We start from the raw sequence: 19,941 nt of genomic DNA, 5'->3' as shown, positions 1-19,941 counted from the left end.
ATCCTCTCAGCAAATGAATGGTGGGAAGACCTGAAAGTCATTTAGAGATGATGAGTGACAAAATGCACATAAACACAGATGAACCAACTGTGGCGTGAACCGGCATGGCAGCACTCACGTAACTTCCTAGCTATCAGTGAGCCTGTGGGCACCATAGGGTCTGTCAAGACGGCATCAAAGCCCTGCAGAGTGAGAGGAGAAGAAAGGATGAAAAGGAACAGAAGAAAAGCAAGTGATAGGGGCAAATCTTCAACAGTGTCTTGACAATTATTGTAGAAAAGAGTTACTCCCCCTAGAACTCAGTTACCCATGATCCTCTACTCCCTTGAAATTTTACCTACCACCTCACCTCACTGTCAAGCTGTGGATGATTAGTACTGATTGTTTCTTTTGTCTGTGTTCCAACACCTTCCAAATTACCAGCGTTCCCTCTGCCTTAAAAATTGTGCATATATGATAAATCTAATTGATTATTTACTCTTTGAATTGTGTTAATTGTTAATGGTAAAGACATTTTGATTTTCATATACATTTGTTAACATATATCTGATTCCTGTTGGATGCACTAAACTGGTGTTTAGATTTGTCATGTCAACTGTAATTATTCAGTTATTCAGCTTTGGCAGTTATTATTTATGGCTGGTGTTATTTTTGGTTAGTTTATAGTCTAAACAGTATCTTTAGGTAAGTGACAGTTTAACTTGATTCAATGTTACCTGTAGGTACCTGTATAGCCCTGATACAGGACCCTTTGGTCGTATTAGTGTCTCTCCCAAAGAGTCCTGTCCTGTTCCATTAGGAAATTTCCATAGGTGTGACCAAGTCAACTTTGCTTGAGTCCCAAGTCAGTCTCAAGTCTACATGTAGATTACGAAGTCAAGTCCAAGTCATTTATGTCAAGTCTCAAGTCTAAATGTAGAACAGCAAGTCAAGTCAGTACAAATCGAGAGTCCAGTATCAATTTAATATCTTAAAGAAAACTAAATATCTAGGACTTTTCAATGCAATATGGTTTTAATAGGATATAAACTTGGTAAGAGCATCATGAGTTTGAGTTCTATAATCAGCTTCAACTTCAATAAATTCAATCATTCCATACAAATTCAGAAATATATAGTAATATAAACATCGAACAAAAAGTTCGGAAATTTGTGTTTGGTAGATTATTTCTCTGTTGTAACAATGCTTCTTGGCAATACATTTTATACCGTTGGAAAGCCTGTTTATTTCCCTTTTAAATGGTGCCCCATTTGTAAGGAACATGCATTTGTGGGATGAGCAGCACAGCTGAGTATGTGGGTTGCGCTCATGAAAAATTTGCCAAATCTTCTCTGCCAATGCCAAACAGCTTATTCTGCTGTTGCTATTGACTCTTGTTTTGAGCTTCCGGTACCCCCAGGTGCTGACAATCAGGTACCTGATTGGCACCTGATTGGCAGCACCTGTGAGCATGGGCCCTGCTACAGTGGTCAATTGGTGTCTGCTCCAAGAATCGGCATGCCACGTTTGTCTGATCTCGATAAGGCCTGTGCGATAGGGCAACTTCAAGCTGGTGTTCCACAAAAGCAAGTTGCGGCATTATTTGGAGTGAGCCATAGTACCATCTCCAAACTGAAGGCCAAGTTCCATGAAACGGGGGATGTCAGAGACAGACCAAGAAGATGACACCCCAAGAAGACGACACCCCAAGAAGACCGGTTCCTCACCCTTTCAGCACTTAGGAACTGTAGGCTGTCTTCTACAGATTTGCAGTCAAGGTTTGCAGGACGATATGGCACACGGCTCTCAGCCCAAACAATCCGGAACAGACCGCACGCAGCCAATCTCCGGGCTCATGGGGCTGCCAGGAGGCCTGCCATGACTGCCCTTCACCGTCAGGCCCGTTTGCGCTGGTGTCGGCAACACCTGCACTGGAACCTGAACATGTGGAGGAACGTTATGTTCAGTGATGAGTCCAGATTCTGCCTATGGAAGTTGGATCGTAGGGTCAAAGTGTGGAGAAGACGGGGAGAACGCTATGCTGATTGCTGCACCGATAGAGTAACACCTTTTGGTGGAGGCAGTGTGATGGTGTGGGGCGGCATCTCCATCACTGGAAAAACGAGGCTTGTCATCATTGGAGGCAATCTCAATGCAGAGAGATATCGAGATGAGATTCTGCAACCAGTGGCAATCCCATATCTCCACAGTCTGGGACCGAACTCCATCCTCCAAGATGACAACGCTCGCCCCCACAGAGCGGGGTTTATCAGAGACTACCTCCAGAATTTGGGAGTAGAGAGAATGGAATGGCCTGCCAACAGTCCTGACCTCAACCCAATTGAACACTTATGGGATCAGCTTGGGCGTGCTGTTTGTGCTAGAGTGACCGACACAACCACGTTGGCTGACTTGCGACAAATCCTGGTTGAGGAGTGGAATGCCATCCCACAGCAGTGTGTGACCAGGCTGGTGACCAGCATGAGGAGGAGGTGCCAGGCTGTTGTGGTTGTGTATGGTTCTTCCACACGCTACTGAGGCTCCTGACTGTTTGTTAAATGAATAAATTGTAAAATTGCCAATATGTCTTGTTTCTTCCTTGTTACTGATAGACTTCAATCATCCAATCCACCAAACAACACCAAACAAGAGTCAATAGCAACAGCAGAATAAGCTGTTTGGCATTGGCAGAGAAGATTTGGCAAATTTTACATGAGCGTAACCCACATACTCAGCTGTGCTGCTCATCCCACAAATGCATGTTCCTTACAAATGAGGCACCATTTAAAAGGGAAATAAACAGGCTTTCCAACGGTATAAAATGTATTGCCAAGAAGCATTGTTACAACAGAGAAATAATCTACCAAACACAAATTTCCGAACTTTTTGTTCGATGTTTATTATGTTATTATACTTATGTTTAGTAGTGATTAAGACAGTGACAGTTTTCCCATCAAAAAAATGAATTTCATTGAGTTTCATTCCCTGTGACAGTAGTACACAGTAATAACATTCTCCTTTTTCTGTCCAATAGGACAGTATGAATCTCTTGTTTCGCGTGACAGTGACTGCAAGAGGGACCCTTTCACAGTTGAAGACCTTCTTTTCACACAAGTCTTTGAAGATGCAAGTTTCAGCAAATGTCCAGCATTCTTGGGACATGGTGGAAGTGAGTAAATATTTGGAATTATTAGTAAAACAAATATTATAGTGTTATTACTTATATACTCGAAAACATAACATTTTAATACAATAACTACTTGGTGATGCTGGTAGCAAATATTCTTAATATACCTATATTGAAAAATATATATGTTTTTATGTTTTATATAGTTTGCCATATCTGCCTACATCACTCTGCTGGTCTACGGTAGATGAAGTTCCAGTAGACCTGCCAAAGCAACCGGAGGACCAAGTGACTTGGCTGAAATGCATGGCCAACAAGATTGTTGACTTTGCCTGGATGCCACCTGAACAAGAACAAATCAACTTGGTTGCAGCCTCTTCAGCCTCTGCAGAGAAAAGTGATGGACAACAACCTTTCCTGTACTGCACTTGCAAAGAGGGTATTGATTTAGTTTCTTGGTAAAATTGCTGGTCTGTGTATATAACCTTTTAATTTAATCAAAACTAACTTGTTATTTTAGATTTGATTTCACTTGAACACTTAGACATAAATACATAAAGAATTGCATTTGTCATGTCATTACCTAACTGTTTTGTATCATGTTTTTGTATGTATTTGCAGACAAAGAAGAGACCATGGTACAGTGCAGCAGCGCCCTTTGCAACATTGGCTGGCTACATCTGTCGTGTGCAGGTCTCACCAAAGCCCCAGAGGGAGACTGGTATTGTTGCATGGACTGTGAGGAGGACGGGACATACGTACACTGCTGGTGTAAGGAAAGAAAAGGAGGGGAAATGGTGCAATGCCAGATGGCCGACAAGTGCAGAGGATCTGAATGGTACCACACAGCTTGCCTCATGCCTTCTGACAGACCTGATGCACAGGGTATGCTTTTAAATTGTGATATTATTCACATGATGTGATGTTCATAGTGAACACATTTACTGTATGTCAGATTATCATAGACATATTATGTAATTAGTGTGCCTGCTATGCAATGCAAAGGAGCACACTCATATTATTGCTCATACTTATTATTATTCTTCCTTGCAAAACTTTGGCGCGTAACTAGTCTCGCGGCATAGCCGCGACACCCCTCAAAATACATCAAAACGTGCGCCTTGAACGGGAATCAAGTGCTATGACTTTTCTTAGAGATTGCACGTAAAGTTTTCGCACGAAGTGCCACTTGGTCATACTTTGTCGCAGAAACATGATTAAAAGTTTACATGGGTCACAAGACTTTGAACTCTGTTGGTCTAAAGAAACTTTTCAATAGCTACTACGGTTTTTACACAATCGCAGTTTACGTTTTATAAGATTTTTGGACAGTTTCAGATTTTATAATGGGTGTGTATTGCGCGGAATGTTCAGACCTAGAGCACGTGATGTCATCACACACTCTAGCTCCACGCCTTCAAGTTTTATCAGAAATCTTCCAAACATTATCATCTTAGTCCCACAGCTTCCACTCTACAAGCAAGATTTATACACCAAATTGTAGGCATTTTTGTCCTCTCTCACCCAATGTTACTTCCATTGAAATAGGACCCACGGTTTTTGAATAAATCGCCCAAAAGGGCAGGGAGTGCTGTCCAACACTCCCATCCGCTTCAATGTAATTTGACCGCTCAAACCCAGAGTGAGAAGAAGAAAAGGAGGTGATTTATATTTTATCACAGCTCCTTTTTTTAAAATCATACAGACACATGTCATACATCAGTGTTGCCAGTGAAGTCTTGGGACGCTCAAAGTGAAAAAACTTTTTTGATGCAAGCTTTACTTTTGAGATACAGGGATTTGTTCGGGGACAGTCTTGGCTTATTGTGAGAGCTAATGAAACATTAGTTCAAAGTTTCTCGCCTCAGTGTGCCTGCTTTGCAATGCAAAAGACACACTCATATTCTTTGTCATACTGTTTGTGTTTGTGTGTGTGCGAGGGATGGAGATGCGCACCAAGCAGCAGGCACACTCAAAATTTCCTGAAATTTTCTAGTTTAATTTATTATTGCCTACAGACATGTGGTACTGTTCAGAAGACTGTTCAGTTGATGGATCGGGGAAGACTATGTCCAAAACTACACCAAGGCATTGATGTGGGAGGGACTGAACCATCTTGCAAGAAGGGATGCTGCTCGCGAAAGTGATGGTCCGGCCATGCTAGATGGCTGGAAGTTGGACCTCCTACAGTTCTGGGGAAGAAGCGATCCTAAGTACGTCATAATTGGCCACCACATGCTAACCGATAAGAACTTTACTGTTTATGTTACCATTGTCGTCATTTTTGGTTGTGGTGATGAAATTAGAATAGTTATTATATTTAAAAGTTATTATATTTAAACAAAGACAAACACAAACAATAACAACTACTTTTTACATTTCTTAAGAACAAATATTCAATGTTGCTTGTTCTCTGAAGATGTAAATGAAGAGAATATCTCTGTCACTCCATTGCTGTGCAAGACAAGATTTTGGTGCTTCATGCTTTTCAAAAAGTTATGTATAATTTAGAAACATTTAATTTGCTATTGGAAGGAATTGGAGGCTATCTTCCAGCGAACTTGCAAGCTGACCTCACCCGGAATAGAGTGGCGAACCTCACAGGGAGAAAAGGGGGAAACGTTGGCCTTGATCTCGTGAACAAATTTCTTAATAACGACTTCAAAGGTATGTTGAATAATGTCTTGTTTGCTACGTCTTATATAAGTCTCAATATGAGACCATGAATATGTTAAATAATACAATGTTTGTTAATGTTTAATAATGAGGTGGTTAAATGTTGGAAGATTGACAATGTCAAGTAATAAAGAAATAATTGAAATCTTCTGTTTGTTACAGAAATGATGAAAAGATCACACGGCCAGTACACTGAGAAAGAGGTCAAAAGGTGCGCAGAAATGGGTGGAGCCTTTGGCAAGGACCTTGACAAGCTCGTTACGACAGCAGGAATGAGTTCCTTCACAGATTCCTGGTCAAGGCATGACAGCTACAAGAAGAGACAGATTGAAGACATCAAGGTCTTTGTTACTGAGTATCAGTCTGATGGACTTTTCAAGAATGTACCAGGGAGATACCATGAAGGGCTGAATAACTTTCGATATGACACCAGCATCAAAAACCCAGAGAAGATGGGAAGGAAGATGAGGAACCTGGCCGAGGAAATTGACATGTGGGATGTATTTGCTTGTCTCAAACCAGTCGTGTGACTTAAAACTGTCAGTCACTGGAAGATCCCCCCCCCCCCCCCAAGATGTTATTTTCTTTTTTCGCCCAATTGGTGTACACTGTTAATGCAAGAAAGCAAGTGCACACAAACAGGCTCTTCTCTATACAGTATATGACCTGTTTGCTTTGAAAAACCTAGCTATATTTATTAAGCACGTTGTTCTATTTATTTGTTCATTTTATGTGTTTATTTAATTGCAAACAGTAATTTTACAACAGTAATTGTAAATTACTGTTTGCAATTTTGCAACCTTTACAATTTGAGCAACTTAACTCAAAATGTTTATTTACAGTTGGAGTAACTTAACTCTACATGTTTATAAGCCAAGCAGGAGACTGCCCTTTCTCTATTAGTTACCTCTTTATTTATATTCTTTTATTTCATCCCTTGTTTTATTTGCTCAGTTATAGTATTTATTTTATTATGTTACATTTGTATTCTTTCTGTTTTTGATATTCTCTATTAGTATGTACAAATCTTGTAACTGTATTAAAGCACAACTAATTTGCATATATTTAATGACTTATTTTGTCATCAATAATTCTCAATTCAGCAATTTGAATAACACAAAAAGTTTAAATAACATATTTAATAATTTGTCAACATTAAATCAAAATACAGAACTATTTGAACAAAGCAAATGTTAAAGAACATATTTACATACTTTACATACATACTGCCTCCATTTAGATGAGGTCTCATAACCACTGCATTCTTACTGCATTAGTTTGCTGTTGCAAACTGAGCAGCAACCCACCTGTTCACAGATATTAGTGAAGTCTCTGCTCATTTTTGTCACATGTAAAAACTGGAAGACACACTTCCGTATGCAAATTCCAGTGTCTATGTGCTGCAGCATCTCAATCATTTTCCCGTCAATGAAAGTCTTATTGATGGACCTCGGGTACAGGTACATGATGTTGTGTCCCAGGTCGCCATTCCTGGCGCAGCGTCTAACTTCTTGCCAGTAACATAAGATGTCACTGGCCGGTCCCCAGTGCAAGACGTAGCATACATCTGGCACCTGGACACCTAGCCCGAAAGCCACAGTGGCAACAACACATCTTATGTGGCTTTCAGGTGTGACAAAGGCAGACAGTATCCTCTCCTGGCTCTCGGAATCAGTGTGACTGTGGAACATGTCCACAGTCCTGGTGAAAACCGTGTGGTCTTCAGAGCTCCAGGCGTCTGTCCCCAGCTGCTGCATTATTCTCCCATAGGCCTGGGTAACAGCAGAGATGGTCCTTAAAAATAAGAGTTTCAATGTTCATAATTAAAATCATGAATTCTGTATAGTAGAACAGCGGAAAATTAAGTCACCTTCTAACCAGAAAAGAACATACTTTGATACCGTATTAATGGTCTACTTATACAATTTATTAAAGACAACTTACAGTAGGTTGGCAAGGTCTTCACTTATTAGAGATTATTTTTATATTAAAACCATTCAAATTGAAAGCCAATTTTAACCTTGTAAAATTTCACCTACCTGCAGTAGATGATCACCTTCCCAGCAGTTTTTCCCTGGTGCAGGTGGGGTACAATCCAGTCTGCCGCCTGGGTGATGTCATCAGTTTTGCTTCTCTTCACTTCCAGAAAAATATTTGGCCTGTGTTGACACAGTACAAAGCATAACGTTTCAGGTATCATATGAAAGTCAAAATAATCTGCAATCGACTTTTGTATGTTTTTCAAGTTTGCTAGTCTAATATTAAGAAATACATGCACATAATAAATGCACAAAATGTAATAAAAGCAATAAATGCACATAATATATACTTTAAATTCATACCTGTCTGGAAGGTGGGTGATCATCTTCACTGAAGATGTGGGGAGATGGAGGAGCCTGAGGATCTCCGTCACCATCTCCTGTGTGGCTGTGGCCTGTAATCTGAGCCCGGCATAAAAGATGGCCTCTCGCCTATGGGCTAAATGCCACATTCAGTCCTATACACTGATAATGCCATACTGAATCCCACACAGAGCCACACTCTTCGCCATCAATTTACAGACATCGACTGCTGTCCTACAAACCTTAACGGTAACGTTATTACCTGTGGTATCTAAGTGACATTGGTGGAATTATTTAACCGATAACCATGTTGTAATGTGTCAGTGCATTGAATTGAATTGAACACACGCGCCCTGGGTTTGTACAGGATCTGTGCTTGTTTGTTTCGGATAATCTGATTAACAAGAAAACTAAAACCAGAAAACAACTCTTATTTGTGCTGATGAAAAGCATGGACGTGGATTGGGTATGGCAATTGCCATAACATGGCTTCATGAAGTAATTCAGATAAAGTCTATAGTAATTAAATAAACGAAGAATTTAGCACTTTGTATTTTTTTGTATCATCTTTTCTCTAAATCAAAAATAAATTACCCCAAAAGAAATTACTTTCATTCCCTTCACTGCAATTAATGCACAATTTCCCTGCAATAATACTTATTCCACTTTCTGCGCAGACATGTACATTTTTTTCAGGCTTCGACCGTTACATCGTTACTTACACTCAGTAAGAGAATAGGTGCGAGTTCCGAGAACGCAAAATAACAATGAGTGATGACAGACTGACCCGCCTAATGCTCATGGCTGTGGAGCCTAGCTGCTCAAAACACTTAGATGACCTGGTGACAGACTCTGTCCAGCTAAGGCCGAGGCATGCCCCTCTAATGGACTAAACCAAGCCACCGCACCATAAGGTAGGGCATCAAGATCACTGAACATTGTATGATTCGTTGTAGCTTACTATGGTAATAGTAAATAACGTTTTTCTTAGCCGTTAAAAGTGAGCAGTGTGCTTAATATGCATATTGCGTATGGCATGGCAGCCTATGATCATTGTCTACTGTGCGTACAATGGACTTCACGATTATTGCACTCAGTCTCAACAGATACTTTGTCAATTATAAATTCATTGCAACAGATTGGCGAGGCTGGTTTGTAATCACACCTGTGTGTTAAAACTGATTAAAGAGGCAAGGAGAGAATTTTGCAAAACTTTGTTCAGTGTAGCTTGATTGCTTTAAAATGGCAATGTGCCCATATGATATCTGTTTTTTTTTTTTATTTTATTTTATTTTGTGCTGTTTTCTAGAATTGGTATAATTCAGCCATGACCGAGATGCTGAATTATGTTCAAATAATGTACCTAATGGGAGAGAGAGAGAGAGACAGAGAGAGAGAGAAAGATAGAGAGAGATAGAGAGAGAGAGGTGTGATGTCATGTCGAAGTAATCAATGCATTTTATTACATAGGTGCACCTTGTTGTTTTGGGGTAGGCTATATGGATAGCATTATATCTCCTAACAGTGGTACTAATAGCAAAAGGCGAGCTGGGAATAGTGTTTATGCTACTCAGATACCCTCTGGGTAGTTGAGGCATTTTGTGATGTCACACCTGCCATACCTTGGCTTGTGCTGAAACATCACCCCTGGTGAAAAGGTGCGACGACAGGTGTTATGCCGGTGTTACGCGCAGGACTGTCTCCCTGTAATATGGAGCCTGTGTATGTCCCCTCAGTATAAATACATACGTCATACAATACCCTGCCTCCCGTACAGCGCTGCCCCCTGTTGTAGTATCATATTTCAGCCAGTCATCTGCACGCAAAGACATGTTTACCGCAGGCAGGCTTGCTGTACAAACATGTTTCCCGTGGACGGCTTTCATATTCAGTGGCCAAAAAGAATTAACCTGACTAGCCAGATGGTTTGTTACACAGAACCATCTGGGAAGTTGTCCTTGGAAACTGTTTGGAAAAGGGCAGGCACTTGGCAGGTGATTGGATGAACTATCTGTCTATCACCGTCTATCACGGGCTAACTTCAACCAATCAGATCAACGAACCATATAAACAAACTCTTGCCGAAGCCAGTCGGGAGAAGAGCAAAAACATCTTTTCCATCCAGAAAAGCCTTCACTGCTGTTCTTTGCTCTTCTTTCAATTTAGAAATACTCTCCAGTTCAGAAATAACTGATGTTATAGCAGCATCTACGCTAGCCTCTTTAGGAGCCGCCATTGTTGTGAACAAACAGTTGCCTCTCGCTGTCGCCACACCTAAACCACGCCCCCAGCTGCCCTCATAGGACGCTGATTGGTCTGCACCACTGTGGTTCGGCCACAAACGCATAACTTGAAGCCTGGCAAGATGGATTAATCCAGCTGCCTCGCAAGGTAAAAAAAGATTATAACCTTATCAAGTATTTTCTGTACACACTATTTAAAGGGAAAGAGGTCCAAAAGTATATTTAGGTTTTGCACTGCAGTTAAAAAAACAAAATTCTAGATCTCTAGATCTAGATCTAGATCTAAATATAAGATGGATTGTAAAAATGGGTACACTACAAATACACTATCTGATTACCTCATTGAGCAAAACTTGGTCTGTTACCTTAATCAATTTTTGTAGAACATATTTAAGACATTGTTACTTTATTGGGCAGCATTCACTGACCTTTCTCAAACTTCACAAATCCCACTTGTGTTTCCATCTTTGTGTTTTGCTTTTCTTAATTCCTCTCTGTGACTGGGGAAAGACTAGGGAAGATCATGATACACACCTTGGCTCTACTCTTGCTGGTTTCTCTTTTTATTCGGTTAACAACAGTGTTTTGCTTTTAGAGTGGTCCCCTTAGTTATTTAAAGTATTGAGACAATAGCAAAGCTGAGAGGGGTGCAGAGTAGAGGAAAACATCAGAGAAGGTGCTGGTCTTGGGACTGAAGCCAAGACCAGCAGGAATGTAGACCCAAAGACAGGCGGACTGCCACTACCTCTCAACATGAAAATGTCTGTCTACCCTAAATGATGAGGCATAAGATCAATCATTTTAAGACTTGGGTTCAATTCACTCTCCAACCAAGAGATTAAGAGAAAAACAGTAGAAAGGGGGAAAAGTACATTAACTTACATTGGAGTTGAACCCTTCAGCAAACTGAGATCCCTTGATTTTCACCAAACTACACAGGGAAGTGAAGCATCCCGGTCAAGACAACATATTATCTGATGGTTATGTTACAGTGAGTTTTGTAGTATGTGAATGTGAATTTCTGAAAAATACTCAAATGTCTCTCATATAGGTGTTCCCATGTGAATTCTGTGCCTTAGCTCTAATACTACACAAGTAATGACAGATCAACCAGGATTACAATGTACAAACCAAAACCCACTTGGGTTTAGTCGATGACATTTTTGCGGTAGATTCCCTTACAAACCAAGAAAGAAAGGAACAATCACAGAGGGTGAAACTAATGAAAAATCCCCTTACACAGATTCCACAGTTCAAATTAAAGTTGCTTTTCCTGCAAAATGCATACCTTTAGGCTACATTTAAGTCTATCAAAAAAAAAAACAAACAGTGGTCTTTGCTCCTGTTTGTGCCCAAAGAACCGGAGAAATACCATCTACAAATGAACCAAACCTTAACTACAATCTGAAAACAGATTTTTACTGTTGGCCTACCTTACTCCTTGTAGAAAAGACTGTCCTTTCCAATTCCATAGAGTGAACAGATCTAACCGGATCAACACAGCAACAACACAAACAAGTATTTTAATGAGCAAATAGTTCAGGGATGTTCAGAGGGTGAACACCTGACTGTTATCCCCACCCTGAAGAAGGCTGTTTGTGCCGCTACGCATGGGTTGTAACCCAGTTCTATTTTAACATGCACAAGCTTTGTCTATTTTTAAGAATTTCACCATGAAATAGTCATCTGAATAAAGGCTTTTAAACTTTTTGCCAGAAGAGTGCCTTGGACCTTTCTTCTTCTTTTTAACTTTTGTGTTCCCTACCAAAGAGCTCCTTTATCACACCTGTTTGAACTTCCGAGCACTCCGGACCTTTTCTTTCTGACCTGACTGTTATCGTTTTAAATTTTGGCACCTTATGTCACAGTAGAATACAGGACACCCACAGTTACAATACATTGCAAACATTTTGGGCTACTTTTGGCTCAGAGTGAATTTCATGCATGTGGAGCCTAGGCCTGGCCTGGGGGCATGAGGTCGTGGGCCTCTCTTTCCCCAGTGTCTTGTCTACCAGAGGCCTTTGCCCTTTCTGCCCCAAAGGTAAAAGAGCTTTAACTATCAGGGCCCCAACATTTTGCAACAGTCTACCTTTAGACATTAAACCAGCCTTCTATTCACTGAAGTTTCTTTTAAAAACATACCTTTTATAAGTGTGCACTTGATAGCGACTAATAAATATTCATTTTCATAATTTGTGTAAATTACTTTTTATATTTCCCTTCATAATGTAGGCTATTATGGATGTATTTCCTTTGCTTGTGATCTGCACCGGTACAACATACTGTATAATAATAACAATAATCATAATCATAATAATAATAATGGTTATAATACTAATCATAATCATAATAATGATGATAAAGATGAAATGTTCTATGAATTAGGCCTAGTCATTGGACATATCTGGCCGATTAGAGTTCAGTGTGTTTCCTGGCCTACAGTAGCAGTGTGTAGGCTTGTATGAGAGTATATAGCCTACAGTCTAAATCACTAGCCCCAAGGACTCGAGATGGCACTGTTAAATATTGACTGACTGATCACACACTATCCATTGACGCGATAGACGAGCAGTGAAGGTAATTAACATTCTAAAAGAGCAATTCTCCTCAAAAATCATTCAAATGCAAGGTGCATGCCTTTCCCGGCAGGCATGCAGAATCCAGCATAACATTAGTTGGGCCACATGAGGTATCACACAGAAAAATAAAGGTGCGAACTGGAACTGAAAATGGTTCTTTGCAGTGATGCCATAGAAGAACCATTTCTGGTTCCACAAAGAACCTTTCAAGAACCTAATATCCCAAAGAACCATATAGCCTATATATTATTTGGGATAATAAAAGGTTCTTAATTCTTAGTTATTGGATGGTGGGTGGGCACAAATGTGGAACCAAACCCCTCCATAGTATATATTGTGCAATTACAAATGAGGCTATATAAACAGGCAGATAAACAAAAACACAATGCAGGTGTCTAAGCAAAGGAGAGCAGAAATGGTTCTTTAAAGAAAGGTTCTTTGTGGAACCAGAAATGGTTCTTCTGTGGCATCACTCCAAAGAACCATTTTCAGCACCTTTATTTTTCTGTGTAAGTGGAGCAGCAGTTGCAGGGAGTGTGGTGTGAACACACACAAATATTCACTGACGAGTCTGTGGAACCCAAAAGTGTGTTTCATATCTCCAATCTGCAGGTTACACAGAGTATGAGGCTGTCTCAATGGGTTGGGTTCATTTAGCTAAGTAGACTAGCTAACTAGACTATAGTATTTCTTGAATCAAAGCAATTTTCAGTTGGATGTGGTCAGGAAAGTCTGAGGGGAAAAAACAGTGCTGTTCTTTGGGCTTCCGGGGCTTCGGGCTTTGGGGGTTTGGGCTTTGCGTCACTCACTCATTCATTCTTCATAAGTTTAGAATATTAGGATCTTATAACAATACGCTGAAAAGTTTGATGCCTATGACTTCTGTTGCCATTCAATGTTGACATTCAACCACATGAGCCAGCAATATTATGTAGCCCATATATGCCTAAACAGTCCCATATTGGACTGTTTAGGCATATATGGGCTACATGGCTGGTTTTTACAGATACGTTTTTTTGTTATCAGTAGTTCTTATTTTCTTCAGATCAGTCCTGCTTCCTCTTCTTACTCAGGTTCCAAAGGCACAGTTTCATGCAGCTGGTAGGAGGTGTGGTTGGCAGGCCCTGCTGGTCTAATAAGGAAATACATGCCCATACACTACACTCAGGATTAGGTTTACTGGTGGATTTTTTTATGTTTGATGGCAACCATTGTATTTAACGAACTGTTATGGCTGGTTTTTACAGATGTATTTTTTTTTTTTTTGTATTCAGATTAGTCTTGCTTCCTCTTCTTACCCAGCTTCCAAAGGCACAGTTTCATGCATTTCACTGTCACTGTGACAACGACCAGCACCACAGTAGCCAGTAGTGCTATTACATCCAGGCTGTGGTACTGGAGCCAGTTGAGGTCTTGAGCAGCAGGTCTGAGATGTCTTGCCCCTTTGTGCCGCATCACAAATTCTGTCCAGTACACAGAGAGGTCGAGGGGGTCGAAGGGCCGATCTTTATGGAGGGCTGAAAGCTTCTGCACACTCTCTTTATACCTACACACACACACATATATAGAAGTGTTGATGGATACGACACTGAAGTTGTTTGTCTTTGAGTAGTTGACATGAAAAGCAAATTCTGAAGCTTATTTTTGGTTATCGTCACATTACAAACATTTGATGAGCTTTGCCTAATTATTTTTAAGCTGATTTAAACCATAACCTTAACAGTCAAGGCCAAAGAAGATCAATGACCTCCTGACTCCTCACCTGGTGTTACTGATGACCTCATTCAGTCCCTGAAGGAGGGTTTCTGCAGTGATGGTGGAAAAGTCCAGGACTACACCCGCTCCCCTGCTTGCAATCCGCTGAGCGTTGTCGGGTTGGTCCCCATTAATTGGCAACATCACCATGGGAACAGCATGACACAAACCCTCAAAGAGGCCATGTGAGCCGGCATGAGTGATGAAAGCCCGAACTCCCTGATGTGCTAACACACACACACACACACACACACACACACACACACACACAAGCTGTGGTTTGCGTAAAAAATATTTAATTTATTATGTTTTCCCTTCTCATGCACGCTCCTGAGCCTTGTCTTGAGGGAGGGAGCAGAAGGAGATATTTTTTTGCTGTGTACTTTCAAATCCTTGCTCATTTCTCCAAAGTTGCCTACCCCAGTTTTAAGGGTATATGATTCATGATGAGTCAGTTTGAGTTCTGGTACCTCACATGTCAACTGTGGTACAATCGGTTTGTGTTGCAGTGGATTTACCTAGTAGGTCGTTCTGTGGCACCCATTCCATCATCTTCACATTTTCTGGGATATTGTCAGGAACTGGCCCAGTGTATCTCCATATAACCTGTAATAGGAAGCTAATTGTTGTTTGTCTTCATGCTCATCAATGTATGACACATTGTTATATTTTCCTGAACCTGTGACATGGTGTGTTTAGACAAGTTCTCCTACCTTCTGTGGAATCTGTCTGAAGGCTTCTAGGAAGACAGCGGTTATTTCTTCTGGCAGATCTGACACCATGGAGCCCAGGGTGAACACTACAAAGCCATGCTGTCCTGACACCCAGGACTCCAGATCCTACAAACACACACATACACTAAGTAGGGGGTGACACCCGCCTCATTCTCTCTCTCTATCTCTTCCTCTATCTAGCTATCTATCTCTTTTCTTAATTGAATGCACAGGGGGAAAAGTGAGTTCAAGAGTTTTTTGTCTTGAAGGAATAGTTCACCCAAAAATGAAAATGTTGTCATTATCTACTCACTTATGTCAGTTGAAATTTGTATGTCCATATAACATACAGTGAATTAGCTAGCACAGCACTTCTCCAAAACAACTGGAGTGAATGGAGACTGTTTCTTTAGAGTTTCAAAAAGGGCAAAAAATGACCATAAAATGACCCCTCATTATCTCCTAGATTTCCCCCACTCGCTGAGCTCTGATCACGCTACAGCGACCAGATGTAAGAGTCTTGCTGCATTCATGTGCTCCTCGTAAGCTCATACTTCCAAGTTTTGCAGTTGTAAATATAACACGTGTATTCAAGTACTTCATTGTGCTGTGTAGGACACAGAGGATCAGCGGCATGCCACTGGGGAAGAGGCAGGAGAGATCATTATGCATGGCTGGGCTACAATTACGCACAGCTGGGGCGCATCACAGCCTGCAGCCTGACTTCTCCTTCCCACACATCCAGCTTCTCTCTATCAGCACAGGTGACTCGGCCCCCAGATCCCCCACAGAGGCTCCATGGACCTACCCGCCTCTCGGTTGCCAACTCTCTCTGTGTTCTACTCCCTCCCCACTACCCCTTTAATAGACATTCCCTACTGGGATAACAAACTGCATTCTTGGCTACTGTGTGCTCTGTTCTGGCCCGCGCCGCTTCCCCGCGCCACAGTCAGAAACAACAAAATGGAATGTATCATCTGCTTGCTACAGTAGTGGCCATTGGTGCGGTGCAGGTGTGGAAAATCTAGGAGATGTTGGACATGTGGCAAGAATTCAAGAATTCATTTCAGGTGCTGTCATGACAGTGTGTGCATCTCTGTGAAACAAGTTGCATGGGACATGGAAGAAATTATTACATTTTGGTGAAAATCCAACATGTAGAACTGGCATATCTTGACAATTTTATAGTCATCTAGTATTTTTTCTGCCATCTAGTTTTATGGTCGTGTTTGACTCTTTTTGGAACTCTAAAGAAATGGTCTCCATGCACTCCACTTGTTTTGGAGAAGGCTGTTACGGAGCAGTGCAAGCTAATTTGCTGTGTGTTATGTTGACACAAACTTCACCAGTGTTTCAACTGACATGAGGGTGAGTAGATAATGACCAAATTTTCATTTGTGGGTGAACTATTCCTTTAAATGTAATTTAATAGGAAAACACACACACAGACACACAGGCCTTACCTCAGGCAGAGGGTTTCTCACGTTGCAGTTGATGCCGCCCACCAGCACCACATTAGGCATGAGTGGGCGTGGGAACTCTAGTGTGAAGTCAATCCTATATAAACAGAGTACCGCAATATGTATCTGAGTGTTTGTGAGAGAGAAAGATTAAAATCCTTGTTATGTACTGTATATTAGCAAGATATTATAACCTCTGTACATGTTACCTCAGCAACCAGATAGCAGAGTCTGACAGCACCTCAGCTACGCCCACATCCTCTCCCAGGAACTGAGAGGCTATTTGATCAAAGCGCCAAACCAGCAGTCGGCATAGCAGTGGCTCCACTAAACTCACCTGTAGATCAGTACCATCACAGGACAATAAACTACATAAATGATTGTTAACAAACATGATAAAGAGTTACATTCCCATTGTGTCAGTTGAATATTAATGTTGAAGCTGAAGTCATCAATTTGAGACATACAGTACACTTACTACCCATTTTAGTTGGGCCACATGCTACATGACCGGGGTTTTCGATATGAAGTAGACATTCAGGCACTGAAGCATTCTATTACTGTTCAGTTAAATGGACAATTGGGCAAAATGAGTGACCTGAGTGAGTTTGAGGCGATATGTTTGTTGGTGCAAAGCGTGCCAGTTCCAGTGTGTCAGAAATATCTGCCAATTTGGGTTTTTCATGAGCATGTTTGGCTGTAAGGTGTATGTGCTCACCAAAGTGTTGATGACTCTCTCCTTGAAGTTCATTTTATCTGTGAATCCAGTGAAGAAGCGAGGGACATATGAGGGAGGGGAGGGGCAGGCTGCAGACTTCATGTCCAAGGAACATGGAATCCCTCTCAGCAAATTAATGGTGGGAAGACCTGAAAGTGATTTAGGTACAACGGTTGAGAAAATGCACAGGCACATAAACATATAGATAAACTAACTGTGGCGTGAACCGGCATGGCAGCGCTCACCTAACTTCCTAGCTATCAGTGAGCCTGTGGGCACCATAGGGTCTGTCAAGACGGCATCAAAGTCCTGCAGAGTGAGAGGAGAAGAAAGGATGAAAAGGAACAGAAGAAAAACAAGTGATAGGGGCAAATCTTCAATAGTGTCTCGACAATAGTAAAGACAACATCGGCCATTCACCTTGCCTTCTCTTGCTTACACATAGTGCTGTCAACACTCATGGCAAACACGGAGGAGGGGAGGCATGTCACATAAAGACGCAGGTCAGGCTTTTTGCAAAAACACACAGGATGAGCCAATGGGTAACTTGGGCCACCCCTGTATCCTAGCAATGGTAAGCACTATGCACATTTCAACATGGCTGTGATGGAATCAGTCACATCGGACGAGTACTAAGTACATTTACGACAAAAAGTACATTTTTTACATTCATTTTTTAATGGCTGTTGTCTCAGTACCAATTTAACTACATTCAAACAAATATACAATAAATGCTGGTCTACTACCAAGGACTAAAACTACATGAATTAATTGGCAAAAGTTTAGCAGTGAACTAGTGTGTTGAACCAGTGGTTCAACTTACCATCTTGTTGATTTCTGATATTAACAATAGTAATTTAATGAATAACTGTGCAATGTATTTAATTATTTATTTATTTGTTTTGTATCTCGAACAATATAGAGCAGTGTTTCTGAACCCAGTCCTGAAGGATCCCCTGTCCTGCAACTTTTAGCTCCAACTCTACTCTTGCACACTTGATTCAATTAAGGTGTCATGAGAATATGTGGCCCTTGATTTAATCAGGTGTGAAAGAGTAGAGCTGGATTTTGTATTTCTCTGCAGCCAGGGATTGTGCAAGAATTAAGTCCATAGACAAGGTTATAAACACAAATACATTTAGTTTGCTGCAATGTCCATTTTGTTTAAATTTGGCTTTGAAGCTTACTTGTACTGTCATGTAATGTCACATTTAACTCTTAAACTCTTAAATGTTATGAGAAAAACTATTGAAAAAATAAGCCAAGAAATAGTTTCAATAAAACTGTATTAAAGTAAATATTGTCTTCAATCTAATTTAATATAGAAATAGTTTTATTTGTTTATTTGTTTATCCAGACATGAGTGACTATATTTACCCTCTTGCTAGGATCAACTTACCCCCACCCTGGGGCAAATTGAGCCAAGGGACCACTTTTAAAAAAAACAAAAAACTTGTATTTTCATTCTTCTTTCTGAAATATGGGTGGAAGCATTTGTTTTTTGTCTCATTTTTCCTTGCCAAGATAACATTTTGAGTAAAAACCGACTCATCTTACCCCACTTTCCCCTACATCTCTCTCTCTCTGTCTCTACTACAGTCTAGCCACAGTTATTTCTGTATGTAAATGCCTCTGCACACACACACACTCACCTGATGTGATAGATGTGAGATGAGGCTGGCGTTGAACAGTAGGCTTTCAGCAGTGATATGGATGAAGTTTGTGATGGTCTGGATTTGTGAAAGTCGACTGCTTATCTTGTCCATCAAAGATTGTGCAGATTTGCGCATTACTTCCTTGTGCATGGCCACAACAGAATCAATCTCTGCCTTCCCATACGGGACAGGATAGGTCAAAGTGTTGTAGTGTTTACCAGGGCCCATCCGCATGCTGATCTCAGGGATCAGCACGGTGACCTGGTGTCCACGACGACCCATTTCTTGGGCAATGGCCTTTATACCCACCCAATGACTCCCATCCATAGGTACCACCAGCAAATGACCAGAGAAAACAGTGGAACCACTTTCACTTGCAGGAAGGCCGCCAGTGACATCGGCCTTTTCCTCTGCTGTCTTCACCTTCGTCTCTGGTCCGATGTTTTCTGCAGCAGACCGACTCGCCTCATCTGTAGCCCCATTCAACTCCACAGCTCTGTTCAGCAAGAGGCACACAAGCATTACTGCTTTCCACATTTCTTTCTCTTTCTGTGTCTCTTCCTCTGTATCTCAAAGAATCAAATGCTGAGAAAAAAAAAAGGCTAAGTGAGGAAGTACAGACGAACAACATGTGAAAAGTATCTGAGTTTTTGTTGGTTCTTCTCCTCCTGTACCCTTCTTCGGTAGTTGGAAA

At 41.0% G+C, this 19,941-nt stretch overlaps 1 protein-coding gene across 1 annotated transcript; it reads right to left on the bottom strand.

Annotated features, from left to right (window-relative positions):
* Positions 1 to 14,221: 14,221 nt before the first annotated feature.
* On the bottom strand, positions 14,222 to 19,769 carry LOC139664220 (UDP-glucuronosyltransferase-like). Its single transcript, XM_071542972.1, has 9 exons — positions 19,245 to 19,769; positions 17,838 to 17,901; positions 17,593 to 17,741; positions 17,084 to 17,211; positions 16,878 to 16,971; positions 15,415 to 15,540; positions 15,220 to 15,307; positions 14,709 to 14,928; positions 14,222 to 14,492 (listed from the first exon to the last, which is right to left on the bottom strand). The coding sequence occupies exons 1-9, from the start codon at positions 19,767 to 19,769 to the stop codon at positions 14,222 to 14,224; spliced, it is 1,665 nt and encodes a 554-aa protein (XP_071399073.1).
* Between the last annotated feature and the right edge of the window lie 172 nt (positions 19,770 to 19,941).

Source organism: Centroberyx affinis, unplaced genomic scaffold (genome assembly GCF_046629955.1).
Source record: "Centroberyx affinis isolate AG114_WGS23_722 - 3 ecotype Tasmania unplaced genomic scaffold, CSIRO-AGI_Caff_v1 ptg004204l_1, whole genome shotgun sequence".
In the NCBI taxonomy this organism is placed as follows: Eukaryota; Metazoa; Chordata; class Actinopteri; order Beryciformes; family Berycidae; genus Centroberyx; species Centroberyx affinis.
This window is presented reverse-complemented; position numbering and strand designations above follow the sequence as displayed.

What these genes read in the sequence shown, in the direction of transcription:
- LOC139664220 (XM_071542972.1), bottom strand. Translation starts at nt 19,769, where the DNA reads ATGCTTGTGTGCCTCTTGCTGAACAGAGCTGTGGAGTTGAATGGGGCT. An exon ending in TCTCACATCTATCACATCAG is followed by an intron (nt 17,902 to 19,244) that starts GTGAGTGTGTGT and finishes CTCACTCTGCAG; the next exon opens with GACTTTGATGCCGTCTTGAC. An exon ending in ACTGATAGCTAGGAAGTTAG is followed by an intron (nt 17,742 to 17,837) that starts GTGAGCGCTGCC and finishes AATCACTTTCAG; the next exon opens with GTCTTCCCACCATTAATTTG.